A 21,774-nucleotide genomic window follows, 5' to 3' on the forward strand; every position below is an offset into this window, starting at 1 on the left:
TGAACGTTATAACACGCAGTTCTTTATCACTTCTGGTATATTTTAGCAGGATATGTTTGTTTTATGTTTTTTTCAATGTGAGATATCACCATATGTAATATGAAATTTTTATTAATGACCTAAACTCAATTGCTTTGTAAGGAAACGTTTGTTTCCGACTTGGAATTGTATTGATACTGTATGTGCAAAACATCACACTTTGACATAATTGTAATTTGTAACTATGGCCGTGTCCGAAATCTGTCTCGCCTGCTACTTACTAAAACTACATACTGTGTACTAATCGTACTACATACGTACTGTTTAGTAAAAACGAATGCAGTAAGCAACAAATATCAACATGGTAGGTTCATCCATTCCCGAGAATGAGTCATCTAATGTGCAATTGCGTTGATTCCCATCATTCATTCATACAACGCGTCCCCTTATCTCATTATCAGCTGTTGTCAAACACACGCCTGGAAAGACAATAATCTTCCTCAAAAGTAACATAACATCCTGGCATTTAAAGCATACTTGTTTTTTGTAATTTCACATACTATAAAACATTATATTTTTCGCATACCTAAAATGCCTACTATTTACAACTGCATTATGGGTATTTCGACACGGCCAGAGTCTTCTTTGTGTGACCTTTCTTCCACAACACAGGGAAGGTGACTCCAGCATTTATTTTTAATGACCATGGGAAGCAGTCTGGGCCTGAAGGTAAGCAGGAAGATAACAGACATCCCAACCAGACAGAGAACAGGTACGATAAACAACAGGATGTACCAGTACACAGACTCACCCTCAATACCACCACATATAAGGGAGTCTACAAGCATCACTCTGTGTGTCCTTTTGGTCAGATCCTGACATGAAATATCTGAGAGGTCCATGATAGTGACTGTTTTTGCCCTCTCGAACGTCCTGTACCAGTCCAACTGGCAGCAGTTGAAAGTGTTTCCGTTGAGAAAAAGAGTGTGGAGTTTCGGGGCTAACACGTTAGCCTGAGCCGAGGGGACGGTGGTCAGTCTGTTGTCCCTCAGGTCCAGCAGCCTCAGCTCCAGGTGTAGCAGTGAAGCAGGGAGCTGAGTAAGAGAGTTTCTGGAAATGTTCAAAGACCGCAAGTGGTGGAAAGGAGAGAAGTTAAAGTCTCTCGTGCCAGTGTTTCCCAATCCTAGATGGTGTAAAGTTCTGCTAAGGCCTACTATTGATCTGGTCCCGATGATGAGTTCTGGGTTGTTAGACAGCTCCAGATGTGTTAGGGGTGTCCCAACGAACGCTGATGATGGCAGCCTCCCCAGGTTGCACCCTGATAGGTGGAGATGTCTAAGAGAAGTTATGTTTCTCCAAACGACACAGGCTGATTGCTTACCCCCACCCCCACCCATGCCCACTCCCCCCTCCTCAAGGGGGCATATGCCAACTCTGTTGTAGCTAATATCCACAGAGCTGATGCTGGTGAGAGAGGAGAACAGCTGAGCAGGGAGACTCTGCAGGTCATTCTGGCTCAGGTTCAGATAGCTCAGGTTGCCTAGCTTCCTCAAACTACTTTGGTCAGCATGGAGCTCTGTCAACATATTGTTGCTCACGTCCAACTCGTACAACAATCCCGGAAGCTTTTCCAGAGTTAGATTCAAGACCTCAAGACAGTTTGTCCGCATCCTGAGTCTGGCCAGGCTTGGCATTTTGCTGATGAACCCTTGGGGGAAGTAACCCACCTGATTTCCACTCAGATCCAGCAGGTCTAGAGAGGAGATGTCCCCGTGCAGGCTCTCATCCCACAACTTGGCCGTGACGTTGCTCATGTTGCCCCTCAGGTTGTAGAACTGGACACTGGTGGTCCAGTTCGGGTAGGCAGCGGTGTCCGCCAGGTGTTCGTAGAAACTCACCCTGTTCTGGGACAGATGGAGGTTCCTCAGGCGGCTGTGGGTGGGCAGGAAGGGGAAAAAGAGGAGGTTGTTGTCGGTGAGATCCAGGGTCTCCAGCTTGAAGACTTCTTGGCGGTCCTGGTTGGCTATGAACCACTCTATGGAATTGTGACTGGCGTTGAGGACCACCAGCTGGGTCATGTGGAAGTCCACCAGGCAGGGCAGGTAGTTGAAGGCCAGGTTGAGTCTCTGGAGCTTGTGCAGGTGGTCGAAGGACGCGTCGATCTCAAACAGCATGTTCCTCTGCAAGTCCAGCTCTCTGAGCTGGTGGAGGTCGCCGAAGGAGCTTTCATCCAGCCTCAGCAGGAGGTTCCTGGAAAGGTTGAGGTACTCCAGGGACGTCATGTTCTGGAGGAGGACGGAGGCCATGTTGTCCGTAAGCTGGTTTTCTGACAGATCCAGAACTCTGAGTCTAGACAAGGTGAGCAGCGCCAGACTAGTTTGCTGGTATCCAACGTGAAGTTTATTGGCAGCTAGATTGAGGCTCTCTAGATGAGGTGAGTTGTGAAAGAGCTTGGACCCCACTGTCTCCAAGCGGTTGTCTGCACAGCTTAGAGTACGAAGGGAGATGTAGCGGGAGAGGGAGTCATCTTGCAGCGTCTGAATGTGGTTGTGGTTCAGGTGGAGGTCTTCTATGTTGTCAGGTAAGCCCTCCGGCACAGACGAGAGCTCACTGTCGCTACAGAGCGCAGTCTTTTGGGTCTGTAAAGAAAAAGAGAGAGAAATTAAGTGTATGCGAGAGAAATACAATGTACAGTGGGAAAAAAAAGTATTTAGTCAGCCACCAATTGTGCAAGTTCTCCCACTTAAAAAGATGAGAGAGGCCTGTAATTTTCATCATAGGTACACGTCAACTATGACAGACAAAATGAGAAAAAATAATCCAGAAAATCACATTGTAGGATTTCTAATGAATTTATTTGCAAATTATGGTGGAAAATAAGTATTTGGTCAATAACAAAAGTTTCTCAATACTTTGTTATATACCCTTTGTTGGCAATGACACAGGTCAAACGTTTTCTGTAAGTCTTCACACGGTTTTCACACACTGTTGCTGGTATTTTGGCCCATTCCTCCATGCAGATCTCCTCTAGAGCAGTGATGTTTTGGGGCTGTCACTGGGCAACACGGACTTTCAACTCCCTCCAAAGATTTTCTATGGGGTTGAGATCTGGAGACTGGCTAGGCCACTCCAAAATTCAAAATTTCTTCGAATTACAACGTGTTATATTGATAGGTGCATGAATTGGACAATAAATATGTCCTTCCCTGAGCATTCTAAAGGTAACGAGTACTTTTCGGTGTCAGGGAATACGTAAAAGTTAAAGTTGTCAAAAAATATAAATAGTAAAATACAGATACCCCCCCCCCCCAAAAAAAAAACTTAAGTAGTACTTTAAAGTATTTTGACTTCAGTACTTTACACCACTGAGAAACAGCATTAGCAGCACTTTCCACGATAGCATCACCTTTGTGGTAACGTATGCAGGCTCTTCCACTCAATCGTGTGCATGCAAATGTCACCAGTGGCACCTTTCACTGAAAACCACAAGCTCTGAAGTTCATAAATTCAAAGGGACTTTTCTTTACCTCGTCGTTTATTGTGTTTTTTTTTAAATATTGAGTTATGTTTTATTCCCTCATCAATCTAATACGCTTGTCCAAGAAGTTTAGCTCTTACCAGTCTGCAGGGGCTGTGGTCAGGGTGGCAGAGGGCGGGCATTAGGAGGCTCCACAGGGGCCAGAGGGCGAGACAGAGCAGGGTAGTGGGGAGGCCGTGAATGGGCATCTTAACATCCTTGCTGTGGAGGAGAGAAGGGGAGCGGGACTGAGACTCACAAAAGGAAAGGAGGTCTATGATGTGGGCAGAGAGATGTCATGGTTAATGTACGTAATACTATCATAACAATATCAAATTCGATCCATTCTATCAAATCTATGTGGCACATAGGTAAATTCCACTATTCACTATTGGAAATGTGTGTTATATAATACACGTTATCCTATGTGCACACTACTGTAGTAATCAAATAAACAAATTATGAATAATCTATAAGCTACTTCTAAAACCTTTTATAATCTATACTTTAAATAATATTTTTATCTGAATTTACATGGGTCATTTCACGAAATAAGTGCCTTTTGCATCCCATTGATATTTTAAGTAGACATTGTGCACAAATATAGCATTTAAAAAGCTTGTTATATTAAATGAATTGCCATTTAATATAGACCACATGGAAAATTCTAAAAATCAGATTTTTTTATATGAATATAGACTTGCTAAAGTACCCAAATTCTGCATTTTGACATGTCCCTCTGTGTACCCTTTGTGACCTCTAGAAAGATTTTAACCCACTTAACCCCAACATTTATCCAAGTTTTCACCATCATTGTAAGTCATTTCTGGCTATTATTATTTATTTAATGTGATTAGTAAATTATTTTTTAGGTAAACAAAAAACCTTGTCCCTCATTTTAAGGTCAATCCTGTTACGTGAACTGAACTCTGGTTTTAAAAAATGGTCAAACTATTCCTTTTAAAATATTTGTTATTTATTTACTGAACATCTTATAGTCAAACCATAGTGTAAAAGCAGGTAAGCTGGTTCTACTCTTTTTGGTCATTTTCTGGTGTTTTCTGGTGGAAAACTGAGCGGGTCGAGTATAACACCCATAGATAGACATTCCCCCTATCACAAGGGGATTTATGGCTGATTTAAGATGAAATCTTCAACCCTGTTAGGGTCAACCCTGTTACGGTCAACCTCTTGAGATGGAAAAACATGTTTTTTTATTAAGTTGCACGTGTGTTCTTTATGACAGAATACGGAGCCCCTTAGGGGTCATGGTGGAGAGAAGAAAAAAAAAACCTGGTTAATCTGTTCCTTCTGGATTTTTTATCCATTCCCTCAGATGTTTTATTAGTTCCCTCGTTTTTTTTTGTGTAGCCTATCTCTAGGCCTAAAAACTGCATTCTCCTTATGTATGCTACCTTGACGGTCCCACTTGACCTATAACATATTGCAGCCTAAACGTTTTCAGATTTTTGAGGGGGCACAAAGTACTTGAGGATGGCTGGGGGGTGGCCCAGCGGTTGAGGATGGCTGGGGGGTGGCCCGGCGGTTGAGGATGGCTGGGGGGTGGCCCGGCGGTTGAGGATGGCTGGGGGGTGGCCCGGCGGTTGAGGATGGCTGGGGGGTGGCCCGGCGGTTGAGGATGGCTGGGGGGTGGCCCGGCGGTTGAGGATGGCTGGGGGGTGGCCCGGCGGTGAGCTAGGCCCGCTTCCGTAAATTTGAGAATTTTTTAAACACCTGAAACAGCTTTTTTCCTGCAATCTAGAGCCATAATCATTTACTATATAAAAATATGACTTTGTCTGAATATCTAAGCATACCTCTTGAGCTGTATCCTCCTGATTGTTATTATTATAATTTTTTTAAAATTAAATATCCATCTCTGCTAAAATCTACATAAAAGATGGAAAGGAATGTGAGTCTCATTCAGTACATTTAGTAATTGCTTGCTTTTCTAAAGTCTAACAACCTTGCCAGCAGGAATGCCAGCTAACATACAGTGAACAAAAATATAAATGCAACATGCAACAATTTCAAAGATTTTACTGAGTTACAGTTCATATAAGGAAATCAGTCATTTGAAATAAATTAATTAGACCCTAATCTATGGATTTCACATGACTGGGAATACAGATATGCATATGTTGGACACAGGTACCTTTAAAAAAAAAAGTAGGGCTGTGGATCAGAAAACCAGTCTGTATCTGGTGCGACACATCTCCTTCACATAGAGTTGATCAGGCTGTTGATTGTGGCCTGTGGAATGTTGTCCCACTCTTCAATGGCTGTGCGAAGTTGCTGGATTTTGGCAGGAACTGGAACACGCTGTCCTACACGTCGATTCAGAGCATCCCAAATATGCTCAATGGGTGACATGTCTGGTGAGTATGCAGGCCATGGAAGAACTGGGATATTTTCAGCTCAGGGAATTGTGTACAGATCCTTGCGACATGTAATCCAAGATGGCGTAGCAGGGCGGTCGTGTATTCTGTTGTGTCCTTGTGTAAATAGGCAATTTTTTAGTTTTTTTGTCTTTTTTTCGTATATATTTCTCTATCTCACTTTCCATCCTTTAACTAAATATACATTCCTGCAACCCGCCTCACCCAATGTGGAACGGATTCTATTATTTCTTAATTTTTATCAAGATCCTACAGCTGAAACTAGCCAGCTAGCCAGCTAACTAGCTACTTGCTATTAGCCACTGTTAGCGGTCTTCACCATTGTCCGTGGCCGTGGCCTGCACTACCTACCAGCCAGCTCTAGCCTGGACAATTGTCGGCCAGTCTGCACAGCGTGCTATCGACCCAGAGCATATCGGACTTTCTGCCGGAATCACTGAATCACTGGACCTTAACACCGGCAGGATAGAACGGCTGACTCCGGTAAGACAAGGGGTGGCGGTCTGTGTATATTTGTAAACAACAGTTGGATCATCGCAACTAGCTAGCTGCAACCGAATGGCTGTTGTTGGCTAATCACCTAATTACCTCTCTGTCAACCGGACGGGACCTCCTAGTGTCGACACGGAGCCCCGCCGATCCATCACGACTGGTCTGCCGACGTAATCGTCTGATGTGGTTTCAACAGGCTTCCCGTTGTGACGACCACGAAGATCCATCTGCTAGCCCCGGCCCACTAGCATGCGCAATCAACAGCCGTGCCTCCTGCTCGCCTGTGCTGTAGCAGCCATCAAACTGCTCCCGGACTCACCTATTGCTGTTCACTGGACCTTATGATCACTCAGCTGCACAGCTGATGCCTGCTGGACTGTTCCTTTACACGGTACCCTATCCTGTTTATCTGTTTAGCCTCAGCCCAAACTTTTGTCACCATTACCAGTTGTTGTCTTAGCCCTCTCGAATAACACGTGATTGCGTTATGCCTCTCTCCCATGTCAATATGCCTAGCCTATTGCTGTTTGGGTTAGTTCTTATTGTACTATTTCACTGTAGAGCCCCCAGTCCCGCTCAACCAGCCTCAGAGAGCTCCTTTGTCCCACCCCCCATACATGCGGAGACCAGCTCAATCGGTACCTCCAGTGATGCTATCTCTTTCATCATTACCCAATTCTTAGGTGTACCTCCACTGTACTCATATCCTTCCATATCCTTGTCTGTACATAATGCCCTGAATCTATTCTACGACGCCCGGAAATCTGCCCCTTTTATTCTCTGTACCCAACGCACTGGAAGACCAGTTCTTAAAGCCTTTAGCTGTATCCTTATTCTATTCCTCCTCTGTTCCTCTGGTGATGTAGAGGTTTACCCAGGCCCTGTAGCCCCCAGTATCACTCCTACTCCCCAGGCGCTATCATTTGTTGACTTCTGTAACCGTAAAAGCCTTGGTTTCTTGCATGTTAACATCAGAAGCCTCCTCTTCAAGTTTGAGTTATTCACTGCATTAGCACACTCTGCCAACCCTGATGTTCTAGCAGTGTCTGAATCCTGGCTTAGGAAGGCCACCAAAAATTCAGAAATGTCCATCCCGAATTACAAAATTTTCCGTCTAGATAGAACTGCCAAAGGGGGCGGAGTTGCAATCTACTGTAGAGATTTATTTATTTAAAAAAATATTTTACCTTTATTTAACTAGGCAAGTCAGTTAAGAACAAATTCTTATTTACAATGACGGCCTACACCGGCCAAACCCGGACAACGATGGGCCAATTGTGCGCCGCCCTATGGGACTCCCAATCACGGCCGGTTGTGATACAGCATGGAATCGAACCAGGGGGTCTGTAGTGACGCCTCAAGCACTGAGATGCAGTGCCTTAGACCACTGCGCCACTCGGGAGCCCCATAAGAGATAGCCTGCAGAGCTCTATCATACTATCCAGGTTTGTGACCGAACAGTTTGAGTTTCTACTTCTAAAAATCCACCTTTCCAGAAATAAGTATCTCACTGTTGCCGTTTGCTACAGACCCCCCTCAGCCCCCAGTTGTGCCCTGGACACCATATGTGAATTGCTTGCCCCCCATCTATCCTCAGAGTTCGTACTGCTTGGTGACCTAAACTGGGATATGCTTAACACCCCGGCCGTCCTACAATCTAAACTAGATGCCCTCAATCTCATACAAATTATCAAGGAACCTACCAGGTACAACCCTAAATCTGTTAACATGGGCACCCTCATAGATATCATCCTGACTAATTTACCCTCTAAATACACCTCCGCTGTCTTCAACCAGGATCTCAGCGATCACTGCCTCATTGCCTGCGTCCGTAATGGGTCCGCGGTCAAACGACCACCCCTCATCACTGTCAAACGCTCCCTAAAACACTTCAGCGAGCAGGCCTTTCTAATTGACCTGGCCCGGGTATCCTGGATGGATATTGACCTCATTCCGTCAGTAGAGGATGCCTGGATGTTCTTCAAAAGTGCTTTCCTCTCCATCTTAAATAAGCAGGCCCCATTCAGAAAATTCAGAACTAAGAACAGATATAGCCCCTGGTTCACCCCAGACTTGACTGCCCTTGACCAGCACAAAAACATCCTGTGGCGTACTGCATTAGCATCGAACAGCCCCCGCGATATGCAACTTTTCAGGGAAGTCAGGAACCAATATACACAATCAGTTAGGAAAGCAAAGGCTAGCTTTTTCAAACAGAAATTTGCATCCTGTAGCACTAACTCCAAAAAGTTTTGGGACACTGTAAAGTCCATGGAGAATAAGAGCACCTCCACCCAGCTACCCACTGCACTGAGGCTAGGAAACACTGTCAACACCGATAAATCTACGATAATCGAGAATTTCAATAAGCATTTTGCTATGCTTTCCACCTGGCTACCCCTACCCCGGCCAACAGCTCTGCACCCTCCGCTGCAACTTGCCCATGCTCTCTCCCCCCCCCCCCCCCCCCCCGCTTCTTCTTCACCCAAATTCAGATAGCTGATGTCCTGAAAGAGCTGCAAAATCTGGACCCCTACAAATCAGCTGGGCTAGACAATCTGGACCCTTTCTTTCTAAAATTAGCCACCGAAATTGTCGCAACCCCTATTACTAGCCTGTTCAACCTCTCTTTTGTATCGTCTGAGATCCCCAGAGATTGGAAAGCTGCCGCGGTCATCCCCCTCTTCAAAGGGGGTGACACTCTAGATCCAAACTGTTACAGACCTATATCCATCCTGCCCTGCCTTTCGAAAGTATTTGAAAGCCACCGTACCTTCTCCGCTATGCAATCTAGTTTCCGAGCTGCTCATGGGTGCACCTCAGCCACGCTCAAGGTCCTAAATGATATAATAACCGCAATCGATAAAAGACAGTACTGTGCAGCCGTCTTCATCGACCTGGCCAAGGCTTTTGACTCTGTCAATCACTGCATTCTTATTGGCAGACTAAATAGCCTTGGTTTCTCAAATGACTGCCTCGCCTGGTTCACCAACTACTTCTCAGATAGAGTTCAATGTTTCAAATCGGAAGGACTGTTGTCTGGACCTCTGGCAGTCTCTATGGGGGTGCCACAGGGTTCAATTCTCGGGACGACTCTATTCTCTGTGTATATCAATGATGTTGCTCTTGCTGCTGGTGACTCTCAGATCCACCTCTACGCAGACGACACCATTTTGTATACATCTGGCCCTTCATTGGACACTGTGTTAACAAACCTCCAAACGAGCTTCAATGCCATACAACACTCCTTCCGTAGCCTCCAACTGCTCTTAAACACTAGTAAAACTAAATGCATGCTCTTCAATCGAACGCTGCTTGCACCCGCCCGCCCGACTAGAATCACTACTCTCGTCGGGTCTGACTTAGAATATGTGGACAACTACAAATACCTAGGTGTCTGGTTAGACCGTAAACTCTCCTTCCAGACTCACATTAAGCATCTCCAATCCAAAGTTAAATCAGGTCATCTATAAATCACTTCTAGGCAAATCCCCGCCTTATCTTAGCTCATTGGTCACCATAGCAACACCCACCCGTAGTATGCGTTCCAGCAGGTATATCTCACTGGTCATCCCCAAAGCCAACACCTCCTTTGGCCGCCAATCCTTCCAGTTCTCTGCTGCCACTGACTCGAACGAACTGCAAAAATCTCTGAAGCTGGAGACTCTTATCTCCCTCATTAACTTTAAGCATCAGTTGTCAGAGCACCTTACCGATCACTGCACCTGTACACAGCCCATCTGTAGATATAGATATAGATGTTCTATTGTGTTATTGACTGTATGTTTTGTTTATTCCATATGTAACTCTGTGTTGTTGTTGTTTTTATCGCACTGCTTTGCTTTATCTTGGCCAGGTTGCAGTTGTAAATGAGAACTTGTTCTCAACTGGCTTACCTGGTTAAATAAAGGTGAAATAAAATAAAATAAAAATAAAAGTCAGGATGCTCTCGCAGGTGCAGCTGTAAAATGTGGCTGTGCATTATCATGCTGAAACATGAGGTGATGGCGGCGGATGAATGGCACAACAATGGGCCACAGGATCTCGTAACGGTATCTCTGTGCATTCAAATTGCCATCGATAAAATGCAATTATGTTCGTTGTCAATAGCTTATGCCTGCCCATACCAGAACCCCACCGCCACCATGGGGAGAAATAAGCTTTTTGTGCGTATGGAAAATGTCTGGGATGTTTTATTTCGGAAAATGTGCAGACATTTATAAACAAAGCATCCACGTCTCAAGGATAAACCAGACAATAAAAAAAAAAAAAAACATAGTTTACCAAACAAACAAAAACACTGCACAATAATTTCCCAGACGAGTCGAAGGCTTCATACCTTAACCTAGCCAACCCTAACCCTCATTACATTTACTGAAGGCTTCATACCTTAACCTAGCCAACCCTAACCCTCATTACATTTACTGAAGGCTTCATACCTTAACCTAGCCAACCCTAACCCTCATTACATTTACTGAAGGCTTCATACCTTAACCTAGCCAACCCTAACCCTCATTACATTTACTGAAGGCTTCATATCTTAACCTAGCCAACCCTAACCCTCATTACATTTACTGAAGGCTTCATACCTTAACCTAGCCAACCCTAACCCTCATTACATTTACTGAAGGCTTCATACCTTAACCTAGCCAACCCTAACCCTCATTACATTTACTGAAGGCTTCATACCTTAACCTAGCCAACCCTAACCCTCATTACATTTACTGAAGGCTTCATACCTTAACCTAGCCAACCCTAACCCTCATTACATTTACTGAAGGCTTCATACCTTAACCTAGCCAACCCTAACCCTCATTACATTTACTGAAGGCTTCATACCACCTCATTACATTTCCAAGCGCCAGGCTCCTTTGACTATAGGTGAAAAGCTGGTCATGCCCTCAGATGTGGATGTTTGCCGAGAGGTTTTAGGCACAACTGCTACTACAGCGATCAGTGAAATCCCACTTTCCAATGACACTGTCACGCATAGAATCCAGGATATGGCAGATGATATTGAATCACATGCAGTTTTTAAACAAATCAAATCAAATCAAATTGTATTTGCCACATGCGCCGAATACAACAGGTGTAGACATTACCGTGAAATGCTTACTTACAGCCCTTAACCAACAATGCATTTATTTCTTAATAAAAAAGTAAAATAAAACAACAACAACAAAAAAGTGTTGAGAAAAAAAGAGCAGAAGTAAAATAAAATAACAGTAGGGAGGCTATATACAGGGGGGTACCGGTGCAGAGTCAATGTGCGGGGGCACCGTCTAGTTGAGGTAGTTGAGGTAATATGTACATGTGGGTAGAGTTAAAGTGACTATGCATAAATAATTAACAGAGTAGCAGCAGCGTAAAAAGATGGGGTGGGGGTGCAAATAGTCCGGGTAGCCATGATTAGCTGGTAGAAGCTGTTGAGAAGTCTTTTGGACCTAGACTTGGTGCTCCGGTACCGCTTGCCGTGCGGTAGCAGAGAGAACAGTCTACGACTAGGGTCGCTGGAGTCTTTGACAATTTTGAGGGCCTTCCTCTGACACCGCCTGGTATAGAGGTCCTGGATGGCAGGAAGCTTGGCCCCAGTGATGTACTGGGCCGTACACACTACCCTCTGTAGTGCCTTGCGGTCGGAGGCCAAGCAGTTGCAATACCAGGCGGTGATGCAACCAGTCAGGATGCTCTCGATGGTAAAGCTGTAGGACCTTTTGAGGATCTGAGGACCCATGCCAAATCTTTTCAGTCTCCTGAGGAGGAATAGGCTTTGTTGTGCCCTCTTCACGACTGTCTTGGTGTTTTTGGACCATGATAGTTCGTTGGTCAAGGAACTTGAAGCTCTCAAACTGTTCCACTACAGCCCCGTCGATGATAATGGGGGCGTGCTCAGTCCTCTTTTTTTTCCTGTAGTCCACAATCATCTCCTTTGTCTTGGTCACGTTGAGGGAGAGGTTGTTATCCTGGCACCACACAGCCAGGTCTCTGACCTCCTCCCTATAGGCTGTCTCATCGTTGTCGGTGATCAGGCCTACCACTGTTGTGTCGTCTGCAAACTTAATGGTGGTGTTGGAGTCGTGCCTGGCCGTGCAGTCATGGGTGAACAGGGAGTACAGGAGGGGACTGAGCACGCACCCCTGAGGGGCCCCCGTGTTGAGGATCAGCGTGGCAGATGTGTTGTTACCTAGCCTTACCACCTGGGGGCGGCCCGTCAGGAAGTCCAGGATCCAGTTGCAGAGGGAGGTGTTTAGTCCCAGGATCCTTAGCTTAGTGATGAGCTTTGAGGGCACTATGGTGTTGAATGCTGAGCTGTAGTCAATGAATAGCATTCTCATGTAGGTGTTCCTCTTGTCCAGGTGGGAAAGGGCAGTGTGGAGTGCAATAGAGATTGCATCCTCTGTGGATCTGTTGGGGCGGTATGCAAATTGGAGTGGGTCTAGGGTTTCTGGGATAATGGTATTGATGTGTGCCATGACCAGCCTTTCAAAGCACTTCATGGCTACAGACGTCAGTGCTACGGGTCGGTAGTCATTTAGGCAGGTTATCTTAGTGTCCTTGGGAAGAGCCCACACATCAAATTGGTTTGCAATCCAATTAGATGAGACGACTGACATTTCAAATGCCGCATCTTGTATATATTCGCTACATGAAGATTGTCTTTGTTGCAGAGTTGCCTCAGAACACAACTGCAGGTTAAATCATCTGTGTTCTGAACAAGTACGTGGGCGGCAGGTAGCCTAGTGGTTAAGATCATTGGGTCAGTAACCAAAAGGTTGCTGGTTCAAATCCCTGAGCCAACTAGGCAAAAAAGCTGTTGGTGTGCCCTTGAGCAAGGCACTTCATTCCTCCTGTGAATCGCTCTGGATAAGAGCGTCTGCTAAACTAAAAATTTACATAAAGGGACATAGATTACAACGGGACTGTTGTATCGGGATCTATAGGCCTACCAACAAGACTGCTGCTCAACCTATCCATGCAGGGAAGCACAAGTGACATTTTCCAAGCAAACAATACAATTTCAAGAAAAAGCTGGGCATCTGGAGAGATCGAGTGGATAGCGGCATGTTTTATATGTTCCCCCTATTCTCAATTCTGGCTGATGTGGGTGATGGGGATCCCGAGTGGCGCAGCGGTCTAAGGCATTGCATCTCAGTGCTTGAGGCGTCACTACAGACCCCCGGTTCGATTCCAGGCTGTATCACAACCGGACGTGATTGGGAGTCCCATAGGGCGGCGCACAATTGGCCCAGCTTTGGCCGGTGTAGGCCGTCATTGTAAATAAGAATTTGTTCTTAACTGACTTGCCTAGTTAAATAAAGGTAAAATAAAATAAATAAATCAGTAGATTGCAACTCCGCCCCCTTTGGCAGTTCTATCTAGACGGAAAATGTTGTAATTCGGGATGGACATTTCTGAATTTTTGGTGGCCTTCCTGAGCCAGGATTCAGACACTGCTAGAACATCAGGGTTGGCAGAGTGTGCTAATGCAGTGAATAACTAAAACTTGGGGAGGAGGCTTCTGATGTTAACATGCAAGAAACCAAGGCATTGTAAATAAGAATTTGTTCTTAACTGACTTGCCTAGTTAAATAAAGGTAAAATTAAAAATTAAAAAAATGTAGAAGTTGATCACATGCGTAACTTGATGTGGTCACACCAGAACAGTGGATGCGTCATCCGTTCACCAGCACTGAAGAGACTCAAAGCTTGTCACCGGTTCTTGAGGATAAACTATTGGAGCTTGTCCTGTGACCAAGGCCTGCGCGCTCGTTTTTAATGAGATGCACCTGTCCACATTCTGGATGGTCAGCAGCGGGGAACACCCACAACTCTGCAAGATGGCAGTGCAGACGTTAATCCCCTTTCATTCTACCTACTTATGTGAGACCAGCTTGTCTCTTGCTGCAACAAATTCTAAATATCGCAACAGACTGGCTGTTGAAAACACCTTTATACCTCTCGGGGTGTCCCTGGCACAACAGACTGGCTGTTGAAAACACCTTGACACCTCTGGGGTGTCCCTGGCACCAAAAAGTTTGAGAAAGGCTGGTCTATGCTATAGGCCTAGGCTATAGGAAGCGCATGCTCAGAGAAGCACAGGGCAAAGTTATATTTCTAAGAAAATGTACTTCCTTCCCGAGTTTTTTGCGCCGCTGGGACGGTGTATATAAAACTAAGCTACACTGCATTACACACTGCAATGGATAGGCGTTCCCAATCATGAACCCCAGTCCTACCCTGATCCTTTTGTGCCAATGACCAACCAATGACTGTGCTGTGTACAGTGGCACTTCAGGAGGCGAGTCAATTTCTCCAAAAATGCTATATCTGTGCGCACGGACTAGACTGATGTCCTATTCAGGGAGAGCAGGAGAGTAGGAAGATGAGAGTTTGCTACTGCTATAATTGATTTGAATAAAAACAATACGTTTCGTTGCCCATAATGAAGCTATTTATCTGAGTTATTATTGATCTCACAATAAGCCATATTCGAGTAATTTACAAACATTACTATGAACGGAGATGGACATCGCATGGGTGCTGAAAGTAAGCTAATTCATTTAAACAGTCTTTGTGTTGGAGCCTATTTCTTCCTATTAAATTAATAAGAGGTAGGCCTACCTGTTAGAAACAAGCTGTAAAATGCTGAGGAAAGACGTGACTCCAGTGCATATGGAACATATATTGTTTGTCTCTATGACGTTCAGAGGCTGCAGTACAACCTTCTATTGCTGAGGACAAGGAGACATAAAAAAAATGTACTTTGCTTGGGAAGTAATGATTCTGTCACTATCAATCGACGTTCGACATTTCAACAGGCTATTAAACAACATACTGACTGTTAGTCAGGAGCAAGCCAGGCAGCCTAAGAAGGAACGAAAATGAATTATTTAGGCTATATTGTTATTTCAAGGCCTGCCATTTAAGAAATCAATTGTGAAGCATTGGTGACACGCTGCAGGCTGGCAGGAGAGCTCAGCATTTCAACAACACATCAACAGCACTTCAACAACATGCATATAAATGTAGCATTTAGGCTGTATAAAATGACATAAAAAAAAAAAAAAAGATTAGTTAGAATTAAATAATGATTCAACGAAAAATGCCTTATTAGGCTATACAGTCATTCTACAATGCCTTTGAATTCATTTTTAGAAACACGAGTTTGGCCAGTCTCTAGTTTGTTAATTGAGCCTTGCAGATGCTCTTATATGTCCTAATCACAGTCAACACAAATCTATTTTGTAACAACAATATCATGGAATAAAATTGAATAGATTAGAAAAATGATAGTTTCCCAAATGAAAAAAAAGTTACAAGTGCATACCTGATGATATGTGGCTGCTGTGTTAAACAATGAATGGCTTTTTCTCTAAATCATTGATGATCAGATACTTCAGGTGTAACTGGTTCTGTTGCGCTCACTTTTTACAGCTGATAGACAACTTTAGCACTGTTCCAAACGTAGACTATCCTCTTTCTTAACAATAGCCTGTATTGATATCAAAACGTCTCCGGTGCTGCAGCATGCGCTGATTCGGTGTCATGCTCTGTTGTGGTATTATAAAAGATTCTGCATGTCTTCAGTCTTGTAACGTGATATAGAATTACATGAAATGCATTTATAAAAGGCAATTTTTTTCTCCGACCGCAAATAAGATGATAGATTCATGCAGTGCTTTTATTATAATGGATATATTTTCACCCTTGTCCGCAGTGGTCTGCGAATCCACAAACTTCTGGCTACTTTGCCATGTACTGCTTACAAAACTAAGAAAAGTTTCTTAAACTGCATATCTGAGGCTCTGGTCTGTCCTAGGAGTGAAGGTAAACAGTAAGCATGTTCTCTGCTCTCCACTTTGTTTTAATTATTATTTTGGGTATAGTGGAGAATCACTTCTTTTTTTTTTTAAGCGTTCAGAGAGGGTCAGGTAAAAATATATTTTACTGAAATATATTTCAGTTCAGAGAGATCCGATTTTCTCCAGGTATCCCTCATTATAAATAACGTACAGTCCCTTATAAAAAATCTGAGTGTATGGATAAAAACACAGAGGGAACGGATTAGCCAGCTGTTTTTCTCTCTCTCCACCATGACCCTTAAAGAAGCTCCATAACAGAATGTTTAAAAAACAAACCACCAAGTTACACTACTCAAAAGGCAACCAATTGGTGGAAAGACCCACATATTAGATATCTGAACAAACACTACTTACAGTGAAACAAACAAATCAATAATCATTTCTAAGCACTTTATAAGCAGATTGGCAAATAAAGTGAAGTGGCAAAGACTGTATTAGGATATTAAGCTACAAAGTAACATTCCTTGACCAAAGAGCACGAATGACAATAACCTCAACGTAACACTTTCCGTTCTGATATTACAAGCATTTACTGAGAAGAGTGCCAGTTGCGTTAATGCTATTCATAGATTACTTTGCTGCATGCTGAGTGTAGATTGATCACACACAGGTAGAGTGCACACACTACTTACGCTGGTGGTTAGATGTGGGTCCTTCAAGCCACTAACGGTTGCGCTCCTGACCATATCTCTGGTTTGTGCGATGTGTGTTCTCTACATAGCGGAGTGTTGCTTTTAGTATTTGCGGAAGCAGGCAAGTAACGGAAACCAAAGTCACATGGACAACTAAGATCACACATATAGGTTCACATGCCTAGGTCAGAGACATCAATGTCCTGTATTACATGAAACACTGGAATGGGAAGCTTCACTACATTGTATGCTATGTATTTCATCCATGCCAGTGCACATAGTACATCACTGTCAACGTACAATGTTATCTGCAGATAATAAAGGCTTACATCAAATGGAACTTTCTCACCCTTCTGTTTCTATGTGGGGATTCTAAGTTAAAATACCTTTTCCGAAGTATTTTCAAAATAGCAATGTGAAGCACTTCATCCTCTTACAAAAAGCCTGGTACATTGGCATCCGCCATTCACGTCATGATATGTGTAGGCTTCTCCTCTACCACAAAAACCTAGTGAGAAAACGCCCTTCTCACCCCTCTCCTGTTTCTGATCATCAGATACTACAGAGAGGAAACCACTCAACACTCACACCCTTCCTGTTTAGCTGACACTTGTACATCAGCCAAGAGAAAGATTGGTCCCTTGACAATTAGTAGTTCAGCTACACTGACACTATTAAACATATTCAACCAGCCCTCTCATTTATGATGAACCTTTGGAAGAGAAACACAGCTTATTTTTTCAGACACACATACAGAGAGAGACGGAAAGAAAGTAGAGGTATTTATTTTTCATTATGTGGCCTACCACAGCATAGTTCTGCTGAGTAACTTTGTCATGTTGTGTATTCTCCTATAGTTCTGGAATTAGATTAGGGAATTAGAATCAGGAAGTGGTGGAGCTGCCATTGCAGGGGTGATCTGTTGGGGCTTCCTTCCTGTTTTCATGCTATGAGGCCTCTCCTTTCACCCTCACTTCTGACTTTACTATGTGATTGGCAGCTGAAGCCAGATTCATGGTCAGTTGAATTTAAGCAGCATTCATTGTCGAGGCTTAACCTCACTTCAAAAAAATTAGGCCTAGATCTCTTCTCTTTCAATATTCCATTTAGTAAAATGATTATGCCTTGTGTTTTAAAAAATAGTACACAGAGACATCCCTCATGCTCCCTCAAAAAGTGTGTGTGATTGAGGTAGAACACCACTGACATTCTAAGCTTTCATGTGGTTAACACACACACACACACACACACCCATGAAGCTTGCCAAACTGGAACATTATGGTGGCAAAATATAATCAGAAAGCTGCTTGAAGCTAAACTAGAGCATCTGAGAATGCCTGCAGCCTGACACTCCTGCAGTTAATTCAGCCCACAAACACCAACTGTACTTTATGAGAAATGCAGACAAAACAAATGATTTGATTGTAGAATAAGGGAGACTGAAATTTGAAAGATGGCTTTCAATGTAGGAAGTAAATAAATAAAATAGAGGCCTACTAAAATTTCAGTGGGGTGGTTCTTATTTTATATAGCATATAGAAAGCAATGATTGCCCTCTTGTGGAAGCATTATGAAACAATCAATCAATTACACACTGGCACCAGGTAGCCTTTATTTGAAGTTTCCATGACCTCTTCAATAGTACCACGGATTAAAACCTAGAAATAAATATCATGAAATACTAGGACTAATACCACCATAATTAAAATGGATGCACAGTAGCATTGAACAAAGGGTAATGTAGTCCCCTCACTTCTGCTCTCCTATACAATGTGTCTGAAGAGAGGAGACTTTTCAGTTATACTGAATGACGCATGACTAGCTAGCTTTGCGAATGAAGCAGTCTTTCCTGGCTTTAATGGTCAGTTGGCGAAAGTGTTCCATAGTGTATGTACTCCTCTGAAAGGGTCAAAGGTCATTCAAGCTGAATCATTTTGGCATGAGTTCATTCCACGTCCCTCTCGCTTTTCCATCCATGGCAGTTACACTTGTGCTCTAGAAATGTTACAGCTTTCATTTCCACATCTACAATATTTGTTTACATATTTGCCACAGTTCATATTTGGTTTGGCCTCATAGGAACAGACATACAACCAACCGCATGTACGGGATTCAGCAGTGTTGTTACTTCATAAAATAACATAAAAAAGAAGTCCTCCCATACTGTAAATAAAATGGCCCAGCAGCTAGTGGATAACATCCATGTTGAGACAGAAAACCCTTTGAAACAACCTCCAGTCCCCACCCGCCTCCCCTCTTGTCCATCAATGATCACTACCATCCAAGACGATGTTAGGTTCCACTCCAGTGGTTGTGGAATGTTAGTTTACAGTCCTCTCAGTGCCAACCATCAGTCCTCTCAGTGCCAACCATCAGTCATTATCCTTGGCACACCTGATGTGATGCGGCACCGGCTGGTCTTGTGGCAGCGCTACCCATCCAGAGGTTTGCCCAGGTAGACCATGGTCACCTCAGTGTTGCCATAGACAGCTGAGACGGCCGGGAAGAGGCAGGCTTTGGGCAAACCTCGGAAGGCCACTCCCAGGAACTCAAAGCCTCTCTCGAAGGCCAGGGTTTTGTCATCCATGTCCAGAATCACTCGTATCCTCTCCCCGATCTGTGGACGGACACCATTACACTAGAAAGTAGTATAACAGTAAGTAACAGCTACAATACAGAGAATGGCTACAATTAATACATGATTACTGTTATGAGATAATAACTTCTAATTTAAAAGGTAGCGATCTTCTTGACATGCATCCTACTGCACAGGCCTAACTCATCCCACAAAAAAAAATGTTTTTTATCTAATATTTTAAACTAGAATCACTTCATTGAGACGGGTCAACAGCCTAAAACAATGGCTTAGAGCTTAAATAGGACGTTTCTGTTAATGCTTTCAGATGTGTCTGTTCCTCTTGTCTGCAGCTCCACCCCATTGTGACAAACGTCCCTGATCTCCGGCACTAAACTCGCCAATTAGCTGTAATTTTCTGATGCAAAACATTTGCTACGGTGTACACTGTGCACTAATGAATATGACCCAGGGGAAAACACGTTGCTAACCTACCTGGTATTTGGGAGCGTTGTTGCACTGGGGGAAGTTCCCGTTGACCTCCCCGTTGTGGAGCAGGTTGTTATCCACAAGGTTCCAGCCCCAGCTCTGGTCGTCAGTACCCAGGAGGGCAACGTAGCCCTGGCATTGCATGGCAGCACGCTTGGTGGCAATGCCGATCACCGCCACGGTCCCCAGGGGCCCCTCCCACCAGATCTCCCAGGCATGGCGGCCCTCAGAGAAGCCGATCTTGCCGCGGGCTCCGTCGGTGCTCTGGGCGATGGGGTTACGGTGGAGGGTGAAGCCGTTCTTCTTGACATAGACATTACGTGAGCAGTCGTGGGAACTCAGTGCGTGCTGGTAGGACTTGAGCTGCAGGAGAGGAGAAGACAGGAGAGGAGAGGGAGGCAGACAAAGATGGGTCAGGGTTTTGAAGAGGATCAACACATGCATCCATCTAAGTAATTGATCAAATATGGCTGGTGCATCTCGATGAATTGAGAGCTAAATATGAGGGCAGAATCAACATGCGTACCAGCAACCAAAGATCATAGCTATACCATTTGATTTACATTATAATCTCATTCAGGAAATGATTACATCATGCTCATTGATCTTAATGAATGCAGACGTTGAATAAACAGGGCGTGTGCAGACCGCCAGACACTAGTCTCTGCATGACAGACAGCGTGACTAATACCATTGATGGCTATGTCTGATTGAATGGCAAGCTAATGTGTGTGCTGAAAGTGGGTGCATATTCACTGTGGTATAATCTGGATTGAAATCATAAAAAAGTCTAACAACAGCTATAGGCCTTCACGATGATCTTCAAATAGTAAACAAACGTTAGCATATAGCTATTTAGCTACCTTTCCCTTGTAGGTTGGCAGATTGCAGAGAATGTCGGAGCGCAGTGCCTCTTCACTGAGAGAGCGAGAGCACAGACTCCGCCACACCTCGCTGTTCTCGTCGGCCAGGCAGTTGTTCCAGTGCCAGCACACCAACGAGCACCGCATTAGATCATACAAATCCAGATAAGAGAACACATGCTCAAGAACCCGATTGGGTAGCCTGCCTGCTATTCCCACACCTCCGCCCGCTGCGACGTAAGAGTTCCCCGCAGAGCTACAGCTGGCAGCGGGTGCGCCGATGCAAGAGGACGCCCCTCCGGCGGCCGCTCCCGACATATTTGTCTAATTGATGACGCCGACTGATAAACTGTGTTTTACAGCATAAATTCCTAACTAAAATGAATTAAAACGGACCATTTTCAACAATACGAGCCTAAATCACGGCGGTGGTATTGTTATGCATGTATTTCGATGTACCCAGCCCGGGTTGGTAAAGGGAGAAGCGAAATGCGAAATCCAGTCAAAGTCCCGGAAATGTATGTACAGCAATGATAAATCATGCATTTCAAAATTAATATAAATTAATATTTATTCTGATCCACAAGCTTTAATTATAAAGAAGGGACAGAGATAATCGCATACATAACCTTTTGTCTGGAAAATGATAATAGGTGCATTTTACTTTGTGTTACTGATAGGACCTTTGTCTGTCATACAGTGCCCCTCACAGCTGATCTACAGTCAGCTTTAATTTTTACCCCCCAGCCAGCCTAGAGGCCAAACTGAAGATTGAAGTATGGTTTACTGATCCTAGATCTGTGTACAGGGTCAACGGTTGTAATTGGCAGATATTAAAATAGATGAACGCAAGAATGCTTCTTTCAGATTTGATTGTATTTGTAGGAACAACGTATTGCTGAGCAATGCCAACACATTTACATTTTAGTCATTTAGCAGACGCTCTTATCCAGAGCGTTTTACAG

The 21,774-nt window shown here is 44.0% G+C and overlaps 2 protein-coding genes across 4 annotated transcripts; both read right to left on the bottom strand.

Annotated features, from left to right (window-relative positions):
* Nucleotides 1-490: 490 nt before the first annotated feature.
* Nucleotides 491-16,965, bottom strand: LOC311117827 (transforming growth factor beta activator LRRC33-like). Its single transcript, XM_084192735.1, has 3 exons — nt 16,883-16,965; nt 3,598-3,718; nt 491-2,618 (listed from the first exon to the last, which is right to left on the bottom strand). The coding sequence occupies exons 2-3, from the start codon at nt 3,703-3,705 to the stop codon at nt 582-584; spliced, it is 2,145 nt and encodes a 714-aa protein (XP_084048861.1). The 5' UTR covers nt 3,706-3,718; nt 16,883-16,965; the 3' UTR covers nt 491-581.
* A 1,515-nt stretch (nt 16,966-18,480) lies between these two features.
* On the bottom strand, nt 18,481-21,313 carry LOC311117829 (F-box/SPRY domain-containing protein 1). 3 transcript variants are annotated; one of them, XM_084192737.1, is made up of 3 exons: nt 20,810-21,313; nt 19,953-20,309; nt 18,481-19,520 (listed from the first exon to the last, which is right to left on the bottom strand). In XM_084192737.1, the coding sequence occupies exons 1-3, from the start codon at nt 21,125-21,127 to the stop codon at nt 19,314-19,316; spliced, it is 882 nt and encodes a 293-aa protein (XP_084048863.1). In that variant the 5' UTR covers nt 21,128-21,313; the 3' UTR covers nt 18,481-19,313. The 3 variants fall into 3 exon arrangements, with proteins under 3 accessions (XP_084048863.1, XP_084048864.1, XP_084048865.1); XM_084192738.1 differs by having other exon boundaries at nt 18,481-19,499; nt 20,810-21,283; XM_084192739.1 differs by having other exon boundaries at nt 18,481-19,549; nt 20,810-21,280.
* Between the last annotated feature and the right edge of the window lie 461 nt (nt 21,314-21,774).

Source organism: Coregonus lavaretus (assembly GCF_964263955.1).
Source record: "Coregonus lavaretus genome assembly, contig: HAP1_SCAFFOLD_1992, whole genome shotgun sequence".
Taxonomy (NCBI): domain Eukaryota; kingdom Metazoa; phylum Chordata; class Actinopteri; order Salmoniformes; family Salmonidae; genus Coregonus; species Coregonus lavaretus.

Bases quoted from the DNA above. Each gene is read 5' to 3' on its own strand.
- LOC311117827 (XM_084192735.1), bottom strand. From the start codon at position 3,705: ATGCCCATTCACGGCCTCCCCACTACCCTGCTCTGTCTCGCCCTCTGG. The intron at 2,619-3,597 runs GTAAGAGCTAAA...TTTTCTTTACAG, and splicing joins ACCACAGCCCCTGCAGACTG to ACCCAAAAGACTGCGCTCTG.
- LOC311117829 (XM_084192737.1), bottom strand. From the start codon at position 21,127: ATGTCGGGAGCGGCCGCCGGAGGGGCGTCCTCTTGCATCGGCGCACCC. The intron at 20,310-20,809 runs GTAGCTAAATAG...CCTCTCCTGCAG, and splicing joins TGCCAACCTACAAGGGAAAG to CTCAAGTCCTACCAGCACGC. The intron at 19,521-19,952 runs GTAGGTTAGCAA...ACTACTTTCTAG, and splicing joins ACAACGCTCCCAAATACCAG to TGTAATGGTGTCCGTCCACA.